This window comes from Phyllostomus discolor, chromosome 7 (assembly GCF_004126475.2).
Source record: "Phyllostomus discolor isolate MPI-MPIP mPhyDis1 chromosome 7, mPhyDis1.pri.v3, whole genome shotgun sequence".
NCBI classification, from domain to species: Eukaryota; Metazoa; Chordata; class Mammalia; order Chiroptera; family Phyllostomidae; genus Phyllostomus; species Phyllostomus discolor.
In genome coordinates this window covers 29,719,584-29,740,867 of record NC_040909.2, presented here as the reverse complement: position 1 = coordinate 29,740,867, position 21,284 = coordinate 29,719,584, and the positions used below count along the sequence as shown (strand labels likewise).

The 21,284-nt window shown below is 39.3% G+C and overlaps 1 protein-coding gene across 3 annotated transcripts in view; it reads right to left on the bottom strand.

The window, feature by feature from the left end:
* Window positions 1-19,741, bottom strand: part of DNAJC13 (DnaJ heat shock protein family (Hsp40) member C13) — a 109,646-nt gene extending 89,905 nt beyond the window's left edge. Inside the window, exons 1-2 of one of the 3 annotated variants that reach the window (XR_004904219.1) lie at window positions 19,478-19,715; window positions 3,727-3,807 (exon numbers count right to left, since the gene is read on the bottom strand). Coding sequence is in view for 2 of the 3 variants with exons in the window: in XM_028519013.2 (XP_028374814.1) it covers window positions 3,727-3,794 (68 nt within the window). In the remaining variant the exon portion in view is untranslated. Of the gene's footprint in view, window positions 1-3,726; window positions 3,808-19,477 lie in introns of all 3 variants that reach the window. The other 2 variants (XM_028519013.2, XM_028519016.2) reach the window with 2 other exon arrangements.
* Window positions 19,742-21,284: the final 1,543 nt, after the last annotated feature.

Here is a 21,284-nt window from a genome sequence, read left to right as displayed (position 1 = left end):
TTTCCATCAAAAAAATTTTTAAACTTACATTACAAACATTACTTTGAAGTTTTCCATAGTGAAACCGCACTGCTCCTTCCTATCAGAAATAGCTTGCTTAGAGCAAACAGGAAACTCTGCTCTTTTATAGAGGGAAAAAGGTGCTTTTTAGCTCTAAATGCAAAACGTTACTGAAGGAAATTTTAAAGATCTAAATAAATGAAAAGACATCCCTTATTCATGGATCAGAGGAATTAATATTAGGGTGGCAATACTCCCCTAATGGATCCACAGATTCAGTGCAATCCCTATCAAAATCCCAGCTGCCTTTTTTGCAAAATTGACTAACTGACTCTAAAATTCATATGAAATGCAAGAAATCTAGAACAGCCAAAATAATCTTGAAAATGAACAAAGTTGGAACCTCAAACTTCACAGTTTCAAACTTGGTACAAAGCTACAGTAATCAAGAAAAGATGGTACTGGCATAAGGATAGCCACATAGGTCAATGGAAATAGACTTAGGAGCTCAGGAATAAACCTTTACATTTATATTTATGGTCAACTGATTTTTGACAAGGATGTCAAAACAATTAAATGGGGAAAGAATAATCTTTATTTTTTTATTTTTTAAAATATTTTATTTATTTATTTTTAGAGAGGGAAGGGAGGGAGATAGAGAGAGAGAGAGAAACATCAATGTGCAGTTGCTGGGGGTTATGGCCTGCAACCCAGGAATGTACCCTGGCTGAGAATCGAACCTGGGATACTTTGGTTCCCAGCCCGCGCTCAATCCACTGAGCTACGCCAGCCAGGGCTAGAATAATCTTTTCAATAAATGGTGCTGGGACAACTGGATATCCACATGCAAGAATTAAGCCAGATCCCTACTTCATATTATATATAAAAATTAACCCAAAATCAAAGCTGTGAAACTCTTAGAAGAAAACATAGGAGTCAATCTTTGAGACCTTAGATTAAGTAATGTCTTCTTAGACAGGACACATAAGGCACAAATGGCAAAGGGGGAAAAAAACAGATAGATTTAAAAACATCAAAATAAAAAAAAACTCACCCTGGCTGGTGTGGTTCAGTGAACTGAGCACTGGCCTGAGAACCCAAAGGTCACCTGTTCAATTCCCAGTCAGAGCACATGCCTGGGTTGCAGGCTAGGTTCCTGGTTAGGGGCATGTGAGAAGCAACTGATCGATGTTTCTCTGGCACATTGATGATTCTCACCCTTTCTTTCTCCCTCCCTTCCCCTCGCTCTAAAAATAAATAAAATCTTAAAGAAAGTTAAAAACACTGTGCTTCACAAGACACCATCAAGAAAGTAAAAAGACAACTCCCAGAATATAGAAAACATCTGCAAATCATGTATCTGATAAGGGATTTATATTCAGAATATATAAAGAACTCTTTACAATTCAACATTAAAAAGCAAATAACCCAATTAAAAAATGGTAAATGATTTGAATAGACATTTCAGGAAAGACACACAAATGGCCAAGAAGCACATCAAAAGACACTTAACAGGCATAAAGGAAATGCAAATCAAAACTACAATGAGATACTACTTCATAGCCACTAAAATGGCTAAAATAAAAAAATTTTTTAAAGACAATAACAAGTGTTAGTAAGGATATGGAGAAATTGGAATCCTTATAATACATTGATTATAAAATGTTGCAGACACTTTAGAAAAGTTTGGCTCTTCCTCAAAAAGTTAAACGTAGAGTTACCATATAACTCTGCATAACACCATGTAACATCAATTCCACTCCTGGGTATACACCCAAGAGAATTGGCAATATAGATTCACCCATAAAACGTACTTGCACCTTTATAGAAGCACCATTCACAGTAAAAAAAAAAAAGTGGAAAACTACAAATGTCCATTAACTGATGAATGGATAAAATAAAAATGGCATATCTATAGAACAGAATATTACCTGGCAACAAAAAGGAATACACTGATACATGCTACCACACAGATGAACCTTGAAAACATCATGCTAAGTGAAAGAAGCCAGTCACAAAAGACCACATATTGTATGATTCCTTCTACATGTGTCCTAAATAAGGAAATCCCAAGACAAAGTAGATTAGTAACTGTCAGGTGCCGGGAAGAGGGGAGATGGAAAGCAATGGCTGATACTATATTTTTAGACAATTATGAAGGCGTTCTGATAACGGTTAGTGGAGGTGGCTCACAACTAAAAAAACCACCAAGTTACACATTTAAAAAGGATGAATTTTATGTTATATAAATTATATCTTAATAAAACTCATAAAGACAAAAAAGGTTCAAGATACGAACAATGGAGGTAAGGAATTGTGCTGAGAACAGAAATAGTTCTGCTCCAAATTATTACACCAAAAGGAGGACAATCTTAAGTCTTAGTCACTACTAAGAACATAAAAAAATTTTTCTATACCTGAAACCTATATAATTTTATTAACCAATGTTACCCCAATGAATTCAATAAAAGAAAAAAATTTTCTGATGATCACAATTACTGACAAGCTCACAAATCAAAAAGTGTTATAGTAAATTTGTTCCTTAGAATTAATGCATCAGTATGCTACAAATGTATTAAAAACAGAAATTATATTATGATGATCACAGCAATCTACCACTTGAGGAAAAAATAAGAACATTTAAATACACAAGTTTTTTAAGGCTGCTTAAAGACCTAAAGCGACCCAGATTACCCTGGATATGCCAATTTTCTAACTTTACTCAATCAAATTAACTGAAGAAAGAATTTCAAGACAAGTATTCTACAAGGATAAGAATTATGCCCTCTATTTTAGGAACTCATACAGTTGAGCTACTAAAACAAAACAAAATTAAACACTCAGATCTTTCAAAATCGTAGTCAGTTTGCCAACGAAAACCAGAAACTCAAGAGAATTCAGATGTTGCACCATTCTAAGAAGTTATTACACTATTACCTAAAAATGAAAAGTTAAGAACAGAAACTAAAGTTATTCACTAGCTTTGTGCACATGTCACAGTTTATCTATCTGAGGTCTGCCTAATCTGGAATAATGCAGTCACCTATTTGTCCAAATGTGGCACACACTTACTTTAATTATTATTATTCAAAAGAACCAGAGACTAAACTTGTTTCTTCGTCAACAAGAGCTATTCATTGAATACTCGATGCATTTAAGACATAATTTTAAAACTTTCACACAGTTCATATCATGTCACTTAATCCTACAGCAGTCTGGGGGGCAGGAATCACCATCCACTTCACAAAAAAGAAGCAAAGCATCTACACCTTGGTCTGACCCGGCAAGCCACTAAAAAATGTCACTGCCCCCTCGCAAGGAAAAGAAAGGATCAAACCCAACTTTTAAATTTCATCACACACCTAAAAAAGATTACAAAAGGATGGACTTGCAAATGTGTTGCCCACACACAGGCTAGTCTCTGGACAATAAAGTTGTGAAGTTAACACTGTTACAACTGTATAACCTCTATTTGCCTTTTAATTGTTCTTTTTAGTTCTTACCAAACTCCTTGCCAAGACAGACACAGAAAACCAGAAATGCCAAGAGAAAAAAAGACCAGTAATTATTCTGAATGTAGCATTTCATCTGAAACATGCAGATGCTTTTCAGCAGAGAGGGCTGAATGGCATTACTGAGTTGTGTGGTATAACTCATGGTACTGAAAGAGTATTACTTACATACTTTCTAGAAACACAGGAAAATGAAACCAAGAGAAATACTTACTTTCCCCTCCATGAATGTTTTGTTGTGTAGAAACATGCCAAATCCTTATTTTCCCTGATTATGTTCATTTTGTGCTAAAACCTGGAAGATAAAAATATGGGTGAATTTACAGTACAGTGTTACCCTTACAGTTTTTCCTGATTCTCCCATATCATATTTTCATAGCCTGCCATCTGGCACTGATTTTAAGGCACGACTTTTTCTACTATACCACGGGCTTTAAATGGCAGGGAAAGGTCCATTCACCTCTCTGTCACCGCCTTTAGCACACCATGCTGTGGCTGTCCTCCTGCACCATACCGGGAATCCTGAGGACAAGAACTGTCCTCCATCAATATCCCCAGAGCAGAGAATCTAATAAAAAATGTCTAAGTAAATGAATGCTTAAATCTCACACCGCCAAACAATGCCTTCACACACAATGGGCACCTGAAGATGTTTGCCAAGTGTCAACACAATCTGAAAGGCTTCTGCTGAGGTGCTGAGTGCCAGCTATTCTGCTGTCACTTTAAAGGGAACCTACAGGAAGTAAGATTTAACTTACATATAATAGTAAAATAATGCATGTCCACAGCAAAACAATTAAATTGTTCATAAATAAATCTTTCATCCTAGCATCTGAAGATGATTATTCTAGCCTTCCTTCTATTTAGGGAAAATAGGTGTGTTTTTTTTAAACAAAATTGAGATTGTTATTTGTACTGCTGAACCCATTTTCACAGAGTATTAACCTTTCCCCCATGGAATTAAATATTCTTTAGTATTTAAAAATGACTTCTAAGGTTACATGATATGCCACCGTATGAATATTCTAGAACAAGGGCAGAAATGGGGTGTGTGTTTAGGAACTTTTACAGCAGTTTGGTGAGTAAGCTCCTCAGGTGACACAGGATGTGGAACGGGTCAGGACGGTCAAACCTGGGTAACGAGTCGCCAACGGTGAGAGCTTCCTACCAGCCTCATGCACAGGGAACATTTATGCACAATATTTTACAATCACCGGATAAGTTTGTTGGCCATAACCCAGAAGTATACAAAATCCAGGACTCATTCATTTCATGCAAAAATTTAAATTTAGATGATTTTACAGAATAAATTGCTCGAACTGGCTACTAATACAGACTGATGATAAATTTTTAAAAAATTTTTTTTAAGATTTTATTTATTTATTTAGAGGGGGGAAGGGAGGGAGAAAGAGAGAGAGAAAGAAACATCAATGTGCGGTTGCTGGGGGTCATGGCCTGCAACCCAGGCATGTACCGTGGCTGGGAATTGAACCCGCCACACTTGATGATAAATTTTGAAAATACATCATTTGCTTCATAATGAATAAAAGTTTAAATGAATATGGCCTTTTATTTCTTTTGTCACTTGGCTATTTTTTCCTGCCCTCAATAATTAGAAATGCACTCTAAAAATATTTTAAGATTCATACTAATATCAATAATGCAAAATGAATGGCTGGAACTGTAGTTCAATTAAGTTTTTTAAAATGTCTTTATAGACTGATCTAAATTTTTTTAATCACCAAGTATTCTTTTCATAAATAGAATAAAATCATTTTCTTTCAAAAATATTCTTATAACAGTTTTTTCAAACAATTCACACACCATAAAATTCACCTTTTAAAGTATAAAATTCAGGGGTTTTTAGTATGTTCTGAGTTCTACAATGAACACCACTAGTTTTAGATCATCTGTATCATCCCAAAAAGAAACTGTGCTAGCAGTTGCTCCCCATCCCCCTTTACTCCCAGCACCTGGCAACCAATAATCCATTGTACTTTCTGTTACTATGGCTTTGCTATTATGGACACGTCATATAAATGGAATCGTACAGTATGTGGTCTTTGGGACTGGCTTCTTTCCCTAAGCATAACATTTTCAAAGCTGTCGTGGCATGGATTAACTCCCTTCTATTATGTATTTAATACCACCTTTTGTTTATACATTCATCAGTTGATGAAAATTGGCATTGCTTCCACTTTTTGGCTATTATCAATCACACTGCTCTCAACATTTGGTTTGTGTGAAAATGTTTTCCTTTCTCTTGGGTATAAACCTGAGTGGTAAAAACATATTTAAAGACACCTGTTTCTTTTTTAAATATTTTTTAAAAGATGCTATTTTCAGAGAGAGGGGAAGGGAGGGAGAAAGAAAGAGAGAACACATGGATCAGTTGCCTCTCAAATGACCCCAACTGGGGACGTGACCCACCACCCAGGCATGTGTCCTGACTGGGAATCCAACCAGCGACCCTTCAGTTTTCAGGTCGGTGCTCAATCCACTGAGCCACACCAGCCAGGGCTAAAGACACCTCTGTTTTGAAACTGCTTTCTTCATTCCTCTTCCTTGTTTTTGCATTAGCAAATTAGTGAAGGCTTCTGTCCTCTATGTAGAATGCTCTTCTTCTGGATATCTACGTGGATCCCATCTTCACCTCAAATCTGTGTTCAAATGTCACCTTTACAATGAGGCCTACCCTAGTTATCTTGTTTTAAATGGTGACTGCCCTCCTCATTCTTCACTCTCTACTCTCCCTGACTCCTGCTAATTTTTCCTCCATGGCACCTTGCATTTCATGGTTTAATGTGCAATTTATTATAGTTATTATTGATCTAACCCTACTAGAATATCCAGGAGGAGGTATTTTTTTTCTGTTAAGCGCACGCGCGCACGCACACACACACACACACACCCCCTCCAGAGCCTACAAGAGTGCCTGGCACAAAGCAGGTGCTCAGTAAGGATTCAAGCGACAGTGAAATGCAGCAATCCCACGGGGAATTCTGATGTCCACTCCAAACCTGATGTTCTATGAGGTACTCTCAAATAAGGTTTTGCCAAACTTTCTGGAAAAGCATCAGTTCACAGTGTGAGGAATATAATAAGAGAACCACAAGTAACAGCAAGTTTAGAGAAACCTTTCTTGTTATCAGAAAGGGAATTTAAGAGTCAACTGACATCTTCCTCCAAGTATGTATGGAGACAGCTAAATATAGTCCTGCCAACTGGTGTTTTGTTTTGTCTCCCTCTCCCTCTTTTTTTTTCTGGATTGTGTATCTGAGATGACACAGGAAGCCAACCAACACTTATTAAACCAGCAAAACATTATCCCTGCCATCTCAATCATTTGAAGTAAATGATATTGCTGAAATGAAATATAGATTTCTGAGGATATGCCTCAAAAATGAAAAACACAGGTCTACAGATATTCTCCCCTTATATACTATAACTGAAGACTGGGCCCTGGCTGGTGTGGCTCAGTGGATTGAGTGCCGGCCTGCGAACCAAAAGGTCAATGGTTCGATTCCCAATCAGAACACATGCCTGGGTTGTGAGCTAGGTCCCAAGTTGGGGGTGTGTGAGAGGCAACTGATTACTATGTATCTCTCACACATTGATGTTTCTCTCCCACTCTTTCTCCCTCCCTTCCTCTCTCTCTAAAAGTAGGTAAAATCTTTAAAAGAAGAAGACTGGAACAATGGAAGAACAAGGAGAACAGGAAAGGTGAATGGCTCATATCAAACCACGGAGTCTGGATCCCTAGTCCATAATTTAGGATATCAGAATGAATTACTCTGTACTAAGGGCCTAACCTGAGAAAACTGACAAGGGAGAAAATATGTTTGAGTGAAGAATGGCTAATATTAGAAGAAACTTTAAAATTAAAATGAAAGTGAGAGGAAAATAATAAAGATCTTTAAATGACAGCCACAAAGAAGAGTATGATGCAGAAGGAAGAGATGCCTAATAAACCCTGAGGGTTCGATGGTGAGGATGGCTGAGGTGGGGGCATGGGGTAGGGCAATGAGGGATGGGGGGAGAAGCAAAACAATCTCACAACAACAAAGCAAGTTTAAGAATTAAAAAAAAAACCCTAAAGAATTATCTCCTATGTATCACTGATTTGGGGGAATATGTAACTCAAATAGATCCTATAGGAGGGGGATTAGAACAAGTTTACATCAAGGCAGCTTACATACAACTTTTTGGAGAGCTATTATCTTGGACATGATGAAAGCACCAGATGGCAGAGAGTTCTTAGGTTACAAAAGATAAAAAGAGAGAGGGAGAGAAGATGTAACACATTAAAATAAAATTTAACTAAGTAGAAGACATACAAATCGGCCACAGTGTACATAAAAAGATGTTCATTGTCCCCCTCAGGGAAATGTAACAACTCAGAACCACAGGATAGCATCTCACACCTGTTAAGATGTAGAGAAACAGGAACCCTTGTATACTGTTGGTGGGAATGCAAAATGGTACAGGTGCTAAGGAAAACAGTATTAAAGTTGTAATTTAGCACTCAAACTCCTGGATATTTACCCAAAAGAACTGAAATTAGAGCTCAAAGAGACAGTACTTCCATACGCATGGCAGCACTGTGCATAATAGCCAAGATGGGGAAACAACCTAAATGCCCACCAAGGAATGAATAATGAAAAAGATATATATAGGAAGAACACACGCACACACAATGGAATACTATTTACCCTTAAAAAGGAAGGAAATCCTGCAATATGTGACATCATCGGTGAACCTTGCAGACATTATGCGAAGGGAAACAAGCCACTCACAGAAGGACAAATACTGCACGATTCCACCTATGTGAATTACCTAAAACTGTCAAACTCACAGAAGCAGAGGGCAGAACGGTGGTTGCCAAGGACTGGGGTGAAGGAAACATGGGGAATATGCAAGACGAATACATTCAAGAGATCTGCTGTACAGCACTGTGCCTGCAGCTAATAATACTACATTGTACACTTTAAAAATCTGTTAAGAGAATAGACCTCATGTTAAGTGTTCTTAACCACACAAAAATAATTTTTTTAAATTTAAAAACTATTGACTTCCTGGCCTGTTAGATGAAATACTGTATTCCTGATATGGATTACTATGCTGACAGAAAAATACAATATAGAATTTAACAAGTACTTCGGCCTTGGCTGGTGTGGCTCAGTGGACTGGTTCTTGGTCAGGGTACATGCCTGCGTTGCAGGCCAGATACTTGGTTGGGGGGCCTGTGAGAGGCAATTGATTGATGTTTCTCTCCCTCTCTTTCTCCCTTCCCTCTCTCTAAAAAAGTAAATAAAATCTTTTTTTTTTTTTAAGAAAGAATTTGAAAAGTACTTCAGTTCTCTGGAGTACTGGAGTCAATAGAATTTCCCTGGCCAAAATCAGGCACCCCTGTTAATTGTACTATTTTAGGTAGGAAACAAGTGATGTTGCTATTCTGCATCTGATTCTCAGTAACAACCACTCAGAAAGGCTGGTAAATGGAAGTGCTGCTCCTGGTGGGAAACTACTCCTCAAACTGAAAAGTTTACTTTCAGCCATGTTACATTTAAGTGGGGACATATTTTTGAGAGGTAAGAGAAGAGGGAGATACTTGCTTAAGTAGCCACTCAACCTTAGAAATAACGGGGTAATTCAATGCTATTGTATGTGTCTGCATAGGTTCAAAATGGAAATTAGGATAATGCTTTTACATTTTGAACCCTCACTAAAGATTATCCTAAAACTGGAAAGGCTAAGTGACCCTAACCAAAAAATCTGACATTCCTGAAATTATGCAACCAGTTTGTATTGAGTACTAGTCACATGTTAATGATTATGTTAGGCATTTACCACACTTTTACCTACCTCTATAACAACACCAGGACATGTGTATGATTATCCCCAGTTGACTGACAAGAAAAGTTGAGTCAGAGAAATCACTTCTCCAAGGCAGCACAGCTGGAAAGGGGTAGACCAGACTTTGGACTCAACCTGGTTAACTCTACATTCTATGTACTTAATCTGAACTGTAGCACCTTCCCTCAAATTTAGGAAATCAAAATAAATGCATCCTGGCCATGTAATTAGAGATTTATCATTTCATAGCACAGTCCTACATTAATTAAGAACTAATTCCAATTATTTATCTTCACCTGGAAATATGATTAAGCACCTGTTGGAAACAACTTTGAAACCCACAATTTCAAGGAGTGAAACAAATTACCATACTCAACACAGGGCACAAAATAAAAATAAAAGCAAAGCCACCAATGCTGAAAAACTCAACCATCTAAAAGGAAACTTTAAAATATTTCAATCTGTTGCCCTGGCCAGGTAGCTCAGCTAGTTAGGGTGTCATCTGATACACCAAGGTTGCAGGCTCAATCCCAGGTCAGGGCACATAAAAGAATCGACCAATGAATGCATAAATGAGTGGAACAACAGGTCAATATTTCTCTCCCCCTGCCCCTTTCCTCTCTCTCAAATCAATAAATAAAAATTTAAAAGATATTTCCATCTATAAACTTTAAAAAATTTTTAAACAAAGTGTTCAAAACAAACATGATGACAGAAATTTGCTACCAATAAGTGATTTCAGGATAATCTTTAAAGTTCAACAACAGAAAGATACTATTTTAATTAGCACTGAAATTTTAAATTAACAGATTAATGAAATCTGAGGCTGGGAACTACTTCCCAACAGTATGATAGGAACCTCTCTAAATTACTAATTTTTTTTAAAGATTTTATTTATTTATTTTCAGAGAGGGAAGGGAGGAGATGAGAGAGAGAGAGAGAGAGGGAGAGAGAGGGAGAGAAACATCAATGTGCAGTTGCTGGGGGTCATGGCCTGCAACCCAGGCATGTACCCTGACTGGGAATTGAACCTGCAATGCTTTGGTTTGCAGCCCGCGCTCAATCCACTGAGCTACGCCAGCCAGGGCTAAATTACTAAATTTTCAAGTAAATCTATTTTAAATTCTCAGTAAAACCTCAACCACTTTGCCATGGTCATTTCATCTAATGAAGGTAATTGGTCTGGAGGTTGTATTAACTTCTTCACACCATGAGGACACTTACATAGTTAACTCACTGGGTAATGGCAATGCACAAATATCACAAAAATGCAGAAAAGCAGGACAGGAATATTCGTGCTGACTATGTATCACTGAAGCTGAGATTTAGAACAACTCAGATTTCATCTCCCACACTTCTGCAAGCATCCCACTTCAAATTCTCAAAAACCCACCCATCTTTTGATGAGAAAAACTCAAGTTTACATGCCAATTTTAACTAAATCACATTGAAAATATCTCCAATTTTTGCAAGTCAGCTTTAGTTTTCATCACAACACCAAGAGAACTTTTTGTAACTTCTCAGTTTGTCCTTTTGAGAGAACTGTACTACTAAGGGTTAAAAGTCAAATTGAGGGCAATAGAGGCATTTAGCTAGAATCACCTTTTCAATGAATTCCTTTGCTTCAAGCTTTCCAACACTTATGTTCTCACATTATCTAATTTCTGACTGACAGCAAAACTGACAATCCATTTAAGATCATTTACAGTTAAAATGAGAGCAATCTCATGGAGGTTGTGATTTTGACACAAAATCACGGGATTTGAGAGTCCACTGTGCAGAAGCCTACGTCAAATTGAACAAAATGCAAGATGAAGGGACTCCGCGCCACTGGCACCCAAACAGATTACAGCTGGGCTAGAAGCAGAAGACTCTGCACACAGAGCAAAATTAAGTGTGTGTGCATGGCTTATGTTAGTAAAAACTTGAACAGAATACTCGCTTAGCTAAGAATGAGTGAGTGTACTCAGAAAAATGATACATTAGTGAATGAATGAAGAAAATGGCATTAGTGAAGGCTATATGTTTTCAAACCATGTATTTTGCATGACCAACTGAAACTGATTTTTACACAAACGAGAAAACTTCCTGAGAGCAGATATCATACTAATTTTTCCACTCTGAGTCCACAGATGAAAGAATAAACTCTTTCATCATTAACTTTGCTCTCAAGTAATGAATTAAAAATACAAGTTTATCTGGAAATGCACCAAAAATTAAAATGGACAGAAAGACAGATCTGTATAAAAGCGAGTACAGTAAAATGTCAACGTGAAAATTCAGGAGGCGAGTGTATGGGTGGGTGTCTAGGTAATGTCCTCTCAATCTGGCTCCGGGTGAAAACACTTATGTCTGGGAAGGCCACCTTTGCCTTTATTTTCTGACCTAACTCTCCTGCAATAGAAACACTTTTTCTGCCACACTGTAAAACTACATCTGAAAATATGGTAAGTATTCATATGATAGGGACTAATTTATACCTATGAACTTACTACTTCCTCATATAGGAATATCCTACTGAAAATGCAGGGGTGGGGGCCAATTATTGCTACGACAAAACTATCTTTCATGTGATTGAGTAATAACTAAGAAGAGGATTCCTTATTACTGCTTCTTAAAGACCTTTTTTTTTACTTGTAACTGGATTCAAAATCTAAGTAAATCATACCACCAGGTTAGTTCAGTTTCAAATAAAAGCTAAAAAAAATTTAAACAGTTAACAGACATTAATTTTTACCCAGATTAAAAAGCACAACTAGATAGACTTAGGTAGAATGTGCTGTGTGTGCAGGAAATGTTATAATCTTTAAACCTTCTTTTTAAAATTTCAGCTTTGTGTTTTAATAAATAACTCAAGTACAGCAAGAGCATTCCCTTCTAAATAAACATGCAGTATGTGCCGTGTGTATGATAACCTACGTTAAAGACCTATTACGGAGATCACGCAGTCAGGTTTTAGTACATCCGATCTCAGCTCTCTTTGGAAGAATTCTGTTAACTCCAAAGACAGTGTTGTTGGCGAGAAAGCCCATGGGGACATCAAATTTAAGCTGACAATCATATCTCCAAATGATCACTCAGAAGTTATAATACCGAAATGTTTGCACTGTCTGTCACATCACAATACTTCTTAAAATACTTCTACCACCACTGGGTAGGATAACAACATCAAGATTCCCCCCTCCATTCCTTTTTAAAAAAATGTATTCCTTTCCAATTAGAAACTGGAACATATTCATGAAATTAAAGGGCAACAGAAATTCAAAAGCTAAATCTGAACACTTAAAAATATTTTATTTACATTTAGAGAGGGGAAGGGAGGGAGAAAGAGAGAGAAACATCAATCAGTTGCCTCTCACATGCCCCAACAACTAGGGACCTGGCCAGCAACCCCTGCGTGTGCCCAGACCAGGAATCCAACAGCTGCCCCCTCGGTTTGCAGGCCAGCACTCAGTCCACTGAGCCATGCCTGGCAGTTAATGCTGATGAGAGTGCTGAACACTCTTGACAGTATCTTAATGGGGACAGGGGCAAGCATATATACCATAGCAGTTGATTTTATTGGCCTTATCTATTCAACATAAATCAAATATTTTAAAAAGATACTGTTTTCTTCATATTTTAATCCTATGTATGCTGATTTCATTTGAGGGAGTAATTCTTATTTGTAATGCAAAATTAACACTGTTTCCAAGAAGCATGATTATGACTCTTCCCTTTCCAGAACTTAAAAATGCCTTGAAATATTCACCTGAAAAATACCTAAGAAATGTTTTCGCTTAAGCAAGTCTGTGAAATCAATGCTACTAATAATTTATGTATTTTTGTTTGTATTCATTCTTGAAACATTTTAACCCTAATTTCCATTTCATTTTATTTTGAAGCTAACTTGACTTACTCAAGAACAAACTGTACTAGTTCAATAAAACTCATCAGCTCACAAACCACCACTTAATAACCTTGCTCTATGATGGTCAATACACCCTATTGGGTAAGAGATTTTCAATTTAAATGTGTAGCTCCTTTTCTATTGCTATAGTAAATGCCAGTGGGGGACAAAATTTCCTAAAAGCATGCGACACATAATAAATGCATCTTGAAAGTTTTACACTAAGCACCCTAATACCCAAAACATTGTTCTCTTTATACTTAAGTAAAAGACAAGGAGATCAAATTGCTACACATTTCCCTTTCACACCCATATAAATTAGCAACATGCAGGTTCTAGTGTGGCTCCAAAATAGCCCTATTATTAACTCTTGCCATAGCGCTTCACAGTTTACAGACCGCTCCTATCTAATCAGTTACTTTAAAAAAAAAAAAAAAGGAGAATCCCATTTTAAACAATTAAAACCCAGAAGTTCTAAGGCAGGGGGGTATCCAACCTTTTGGTGTCTCGGCACCACACTGTAAAAAGAGTTGTCCTTGGGCACACATTAAATACATTGCAACCATAATCACCAAAAAAAATCTCATGTTTTAAGTAAATTTACGATTTTGTGTTGTGTCACATTCACATTCATCTTTACTGCATGCGGCCCACCGGCCACAGGCTGGACAAAGGCTTGGGGAGGGGGTAGGAGAGGACAGCTTATATATTTATGATTCCATAAACACCCAAAATACATTCTGTATCTTGAATAGAAATTTGAAGAGAGACAGTTGCATAGACGTAAGTGACTAAAGAATACGAGTCTTAAATCCATGTGTAAAAATTTCCATTTTAATAAAGATAAAATAAAATTAAAAATTAGTATAGAATTTACTGAGTATTAGAAAAAGTCTCTTACATTCATAACCTCATCAATACTTCTATTTTGTCTAACAACTCTACTTGGCAAAATCAGAACATCAAAACAATTATTTCAGATTGCTTAGGGGAGTTTGTTTTCAGTCTGTTCATCATAAGACCAAATTCTCACCAATCAGTTGCAAAGACATATTGCCAGTGGGGCATGTGCTAAATATGTGAACACTGCTCACGCAGTGTGGGCCGCTTCTACGGGCAACTTTCAGTGCTGCAACTCAAAGTCCCACTGATTTTAGACTGTTGTTTCAGAGATCATTCTCCTAATAGGTAGCTCATAAAAAGTACACAGTAAAAACTGAAATAGGCAGCCTGTTGAATAAAGTTAAAAGCATCTTAAAAAGAACTACCAGCAAATTAAATGTTTATCTTTACTGCATGAAGCCCACTTAAATGTACCTTTGCACAGGTAACTGTCTGAAGTTACCAAAAATGATCACCACCATATCGGTTTAAGTTACTTGGGACAAAGATATCCACTAATTCTGTGATTCTCAAAGGACTTCCTATGATTAAAAATCATGATTAAGAAATATGATTGGCAGGAGCGGAGCAGAACACCACTGATGCAGAAAAACGTGTTGAAAAAATGCATGACACTACTACTAGAGACACTGCTAGTATTCAGTGAATGGCTAGATATCCCTTAATGTAAATGACATAGAGATTGAGGAACTGTTCTCAATTAACTTTCAAACATCTAAGTGGTATTCACATAGGTAAAGACCTACTTATAATTAAGTAATCCCCAAATTTAATTCTATATAAAGTAAAAATCACGAAGTATTTTTTCCAGTTTAATATGCACATTATCTTCCAGGAATGCACCTATCATGTACATTAAGAGATCATACTTTGAGTTCTCTTGGCTTTTGTTTGTGTCTGTATTTTGTCCTCAGTTTTGAAAGGTATTTTGCTGTTTTCTTTCAGTATTTCAAGTCACATTTAATCGTCTCCTTGCTTGCATGGTTTCTTCACTGTAACTTTTACCTTTGTTACAGAGTATTTAATAGTTCTCTTTTCTTTGGCTACTCAAGATATTCTTTGTCCTTTGTTTACATCAATTTGAATATATCTAGGGGTGCTTTGTTTGCATTTGGGGGGGCCAAGTATTTACGCTGCTTAGTGTTCTTGAAGTTTTTTGGATCTGTGATTTGATGCCTGACATTAATTTTGGAAAATCCTGTATTATTCCTCACATATTTCAATATTTCTTCTCTATACTCCTATGGGATTTCAATTACATATATATTAAATGTTTAATATACCCCCAAGCTCTTGGATTTGTTCTTTAAAATGTTTTGTTTGTTTTGTTTAGCTGGGTAATTTCTACTGATATCTAGTGTTCACTGACTCTTTCCTTGGATGTCCAAATCTACCGATGAGACCAAGGTTTTCTGCCTCTCTGCGGTGTGATGAAGTTTCTAGCATTTCCTTTAGGTTGGCTGTCAGTTTCCATCTCTCAGATGAAATCACCCATCTAATTCTGAACATTTTCCACTTTTCTATTCATACCTTACAGGTGTATCCAACCCATGGCCCGCAGGATGCATGCAGCCCAGGATGGATATGAATGCAGAGCCCACACGAAATTGTAATTTACTTAAAACTGTTTTTTTGTTCATCAGTTTTCGTTAGTGCTTGTGTATTTAATATGTGTGGCCCAAGACAACTCTTCTTCCAGTGTGGCCCAGAGATGCCAAAAGGGTTGGACACTCCTACTTCACATGTTAATTATAGTCATTTTAATATTCCCTATCAGATAATACCATCTATGTTAATCAAATTGTAGTTCTGATGATTGCTCTTTTTTCTTCTCAATTCTTCTGCCTTTTGCATACCTTGTAATTTTTTCGTTGAAAAGTTGAAATGTTGTATAAGACAGCAGAGCCTAAAGTAAATAATTTTTGTGACTGAAAATGGGCACACCTTTTCTTTGCCAGGTCTTTAGCGCAGGGTGTTCATCTATTTAGGAGTAGTGCTGGTTTATGATTTGCTGTTGCTATGGTTATCCTCAGTGTACTACAGGCTTCAAATACCTGGACAATAGCTTGTGGCTCCTGTGGGGGTTGGATTACTAAGGCAATGTCTGTTTGACTCTTTGTGCAGTGCCCCTGTGCATAACCTTGTTTCTGCTCTTAGTAGTATTCTGCAGTTACTTGTTATTCAACCCTTCCTGGTGGCAGAGAACTGGGGGTACAGTCTCTGTTGTTCTATAATTAACATTCAGTCTTAGGCTCACTCTATGTACCTGGATCTCAGGGCTGTGATTCCTCTGGCTGCAGTCTGGGGCTCAGTGGGCCTTCCCCTGAAGATTTTTTCCCTCTTCTTTTGACTCTCCCCAGTGCAATGAAAAGCTCACCAACAGGGCCAGCAGAGAAGCCCTTCTCTCAACAGATTAAGACTTTTGTTCCATTGAAGAGACAGAGAAGTATCAAAGCAGAGTTTTTGTCCCTCCTGAAAACTTTGCTGCTACTCCCCTCCTCTATGTCAGTACCAGAACAGATACTCCCCAGGACCCTTTCCAGTACCCAGTGGGGTTTGTGGATAAGGAGTTTGGAAGAAGGTACACTGAACCTTCACCACTTCGTCATCTATTTAGATGGAATCTTACCAGTGTCCAGTTGTGTCTAATGAAAGTGAATGTGAATTCATGTCTCCTTTTTCTCCTTAGATTTTGGGCCAGTGGTTTGTTCTGTGGCCCTCAACCTCGTTAAAAAATTTCAAGAAAAAAAGTTATGAATTTGAAGTCAATCCAATTCTTTTTGTTTAACAGTGGCAGCAAAGCTTCCTTTTGTCCCAGGGCCAAAACCAGTGGTTATATCATTTCTGAACTATTTCAGGGTAGCAGAAGAGGTGTTACAAATTACTTGGGATAAAAATGAGGCTTTTTGCTGGGTCTGATAAAATAGAGAAGCACTGACTTAAAGGATCGCTTTCAAAACAACTTGCCTTTAAATACTTCTAAACATCACAGTCAACATTTAGGCCTAAAACTATTAGTAGCAACCAAATTTTTTGCTAGTTTATCTGTATAGCATTGCTTCTACAGGCATAACTTGGATATATTGCAGGTTTGGTTCCAGACCAATGCAATTAAGCAAGTATCGCAATAAGTTAGTAATCTTTCACTGGTGGCAGAGCTTGCTTTCTATTTGTAAACACACACACACACACCCCACATATGTAAAGCGCAATTAAGTGAAGTGCAGTAAAAAGAGGTATGCCTGTATTTTACTAATTTTAAGCACTTCAATCAGGGATGCAAGTGAAAAGTTATGTGCAATGAGAACCTCAAATTCACTTGTGTAAGTAGAACTGGTTGAGGAATGGAGCCAAATTACTTAGAACAGATCCTCTTTCTTTATTTTTAAAAGACTTTATTTATTTTTAGAGAGAAGGGAAGGAAAGAGGGAGAGAAACAATGTGTGTCTGAGTCTTACGTGCCCCCTTACTGGGGACCTGGTTCACAACCCAGGCATGTGCCTGGACTGGGAATCGAACCAGCAACCCCTTCGGTTTGCAGGCCAGCGCTCAATCCACTAAGCCACCCCAACCAGGACAGAACAGATCCTTTTGTTTCGATCATAATTTAGTATCTATTGGGAACCAGACTGTACTATCAACCTTTTTACAAACTGGTTACCTAGACCATCAGCTTCTATTTATTTATGGATGTTAAATTCTTACAAATCTCACGCCTTCCACAATTCCATATTCTTTTCACTGATAAGGTTCATATTTTTGGGACCATTTACTTATTGCCACCACTTGCAGAAAAAAAGGAATAGCCATTGCTTTCCAGTAGAACACAAGAGGTGGTGCTTTCCAGGAACTGGACTATAAAGGTTCTTTACATTTCTCTTAATAAGTTCTGACTCCTCTTTTCCTCTCTTGGTATGTTCTACTTCCTATTTCCAAACTAGGAGTACACTGTAACATTATCTAAACAAGGTCTTATGTTCCATTATGATATTAATAGCAAAATATAAGTTTGAGATATATAAACATTTCATAGCACCTTTAAAATGTTAACAAGGTTTTCTGTTATATGTTAAATTAAGTCAAAGAATAAAGCACTCCCAAACCAAAGAATAGTGAAACCAAGTCTTTTTAGAATATCAAATTTTTGACAAGTATTTTCTAAGTTTCCTTTCATTTTTAAGGCAAGTCCTGTTTCATATTCCCAGAAACTCACAGAACACTGGTAGTACCCTACAAAGCAAGACCGCTGTGAGCAATTTCCTCAAACTCTGCAAACAGTTACTTTCAAATCCAGAAATCTATCAGAGCCATAAAGTACGAAATACAGTAAGGAAGACGAATCACTGGGGCAGAACCTGGAGAAACAATGAAACTTTACTTTTTTTCCGATGACACTACATACACTCCAGGAGGCTCAAAATAACACAGGCAACAGTATCCCCTTCTTTTTGAGGGGAATCAGGGCGGGGTCAAAGGGAAAAGCAGAGGAGGCAAATCATTACTTTAGGAGACCATGTCCACATCAGGGGGGTCATTTTTTAATTTTTCTCCCCCCCCACAAGCAACTGATAAAGGAAACAATCTCAAGACAAGAGGGGTTAACTGAACACCCCACGATAACGAGACAACTCAAGGGAAGGGCATTCTCCTAAGTGTACCAAATGAAAATCTGAGTTTAATAGCATCTAAATCCTACGTTACTTACCCACCCCAAAGGCCGCATTCAGAAACAAAATCACAGCAGCAGAGAAAAGGCCACGGTGCATAAGCTACTGTGCAGACCGGGTAAACCTTGGGGGAAAACTTGACTTTGGAAAAGGAGGAGCCTGGAGAAGAAACAACATGGGTTGCTCCCCATTTCCTAACAAAACTAAACAAAGAAAGTCAAAGTATATGCGGGACATAGGGACAGAAGAAGGGCCGCTGACCCAAGCAAACAGAGTTGCCAGCATCTATCAGAAAGAGCGCTAAGACTAGGTAGGAGGCTGGGAGACCCGAGGGCGGAGCCCAGGGGAATAAGGGGTGTGTGAGGTAAGGATATGCAGCGGAGAGGAGCCGTGGTGGGTAGAAAACAAAAAGCGAGATAGGGCTGAACAAGGGAGCGCCCTGAGCGAATGTCCGTAGAATCCGGGAGAGGTTGAGGGGGTCCGACGGGAGGAACAAGATCAGCAGCTTGGGGGGAGGGTAACTGCCTTCCTTAGCAGCCAGAGGCTGCGGCGGTCGAGACACCATCCCTCATTTTCCCTGCCCTTAGCGCCCCGAGTCCCCGCGGCGTGGGGAGAAGGTAAAGCAGAGTCTGGTGCCCAGAGCGGTTTACCTTGCAGGAGGCTGGAGAGGCTCCAGCTCGAGCTCCTCCCGCCACCGGCTCTGCGGCCAGAGTGGGATGAGGCGATCTCCGGCCTCCTCCCCTCACTTCCCCTTTTCCCCGCCGGGGCTCAGTAGCTCCGCTGCCGCGGGTTCCTTGTGCCGCGGCGACGCTGCCTCCCCGCCCCCTCCGCCTCCTCCCTCTGCCTCTTAGAGGCTCACTCTGGAGGCCGCCATCTTCGTTCAGGCTTTGAGCGACCGCGCTCCACTACGGCTGCGTCGCCCCCGCCCAGGCTGTCACGAGACGCGGTCAGCTGATCTTAACTCTTCCGCCTTCTGCCCCGCCCCTTCTCGTGCATTTCCCCTCCCTCCCGTTCCTATTTGCTCCTTTTCCCAGAAATTTCCGAGTTCCGCCTTTCCGCACGCCCAGCCCTATCAGCAGTTACTCATGCGCAGAATGGTGAGGTCGGCTGTGGTTTCCGGAGTCCACGCAGCGCCTCGGGGAGACCCGCCCCTCAGCGCACGCCGAGAGGGCCACGCCCCTCGGCTTGTGCCCCTGACTCCCGAGCGCCGTTGCTGAGCCAGCTCCGGCTTTTGCACTTTTAGTCCTTTGACGTCCTGTATTAGAGCATTTTTCCAGCCTGGCCCTTGATTTCAAGTGCCACAGCGTATCTGCGAGGTAGTCCGAAGCTTCAGCCTAATATCCTGTCTGGCCGTATTCCCCTCCAGCAGGTTCTCTACAGATTCACGTGCTTCTGAGGCTCCCAAAACAACAGTTAAAAAGGATTTAAATTTTGGTTGGTCTGGGCAGTCGCAAACACCAAAGCTTGGGGGCTGCCCGTGGCCTTTTGCAGGTGGCAATGCCAGATAGATATAATTGAGAGCTCCACTCATTGTCTCCTGGTCTTGTGTCAAGAGCTTAATCTTCAACTGTGAAGTAGTAATCATTCTTGTTTTGCAGATAAAAGGACGCCTCTTCCCATAGTAGTGGGTTTGGTGTTTGAACCCCAGCAATCTGACTTCATGTTTGTGCCCTTGATACCATCTCCCTGAACATCTAGGAGCTGGGAGACGGAAGTTAGCTAGAGAAAAGAGGGGACGTTATATATTACCGGTGGGTAAAGTTTAATTAAAGAAGTTAAGTGTCCAACCCCAGACCTACGCTCTAAACACAATAGCTCGAAAATAAGTAATTGTTACTGGACAGGGGCCTGGCCCTGAGTCTGCCTAGGGCCAGCTGTAGCGTGTGGCTTCTTGTCTTTGTGTGGGAAAGATTTCTATGAGGAACGTTTATTAAAGCTGGGCACAGTGAAACAAGGAAGGGCTTATCCATGTAGAGGAAGCAATAGGCAAGCCTAGACTGGGCTGCCTTAGGTCATTGGGAGGTCAGAAAAAAGGGGGCCTTGGCCACAGGTTCAGGGAATCAGCCTGGGACAGTCAGCTGCCCATTGCCTTAGAGAAGGGAAAGGAAATGGAAGAGGTTGCTCCCCAGAGGAGGAGCACTGCTGGGTCCTTTGTCGTGAGGCTTTTATAGTTTTCTCGCAGGCAGGAATCTTAGGGGAGGTCTCAAGGGAGGGTTTCAGCAGACTATCCATCAGTTTTCCAGGTGTATCCTTTTAGGGTTTTGGTCTTTGCTGATTGCCCAGTGCCTGGGCAGGGGTGCTAGGTCATTGCAGTTGGTTCTGGCCTTGCCCACCAGATTTTGCTGCTTTTTTTGGGCCTGGAGCTTAAATACAATTCAGGCCTACATGTTAACTCTAGGGAGGAAAGGTGACTCTGGGGGTGAAATCCCCTGCCAGGCACTTGGGACCTTTGTCTTG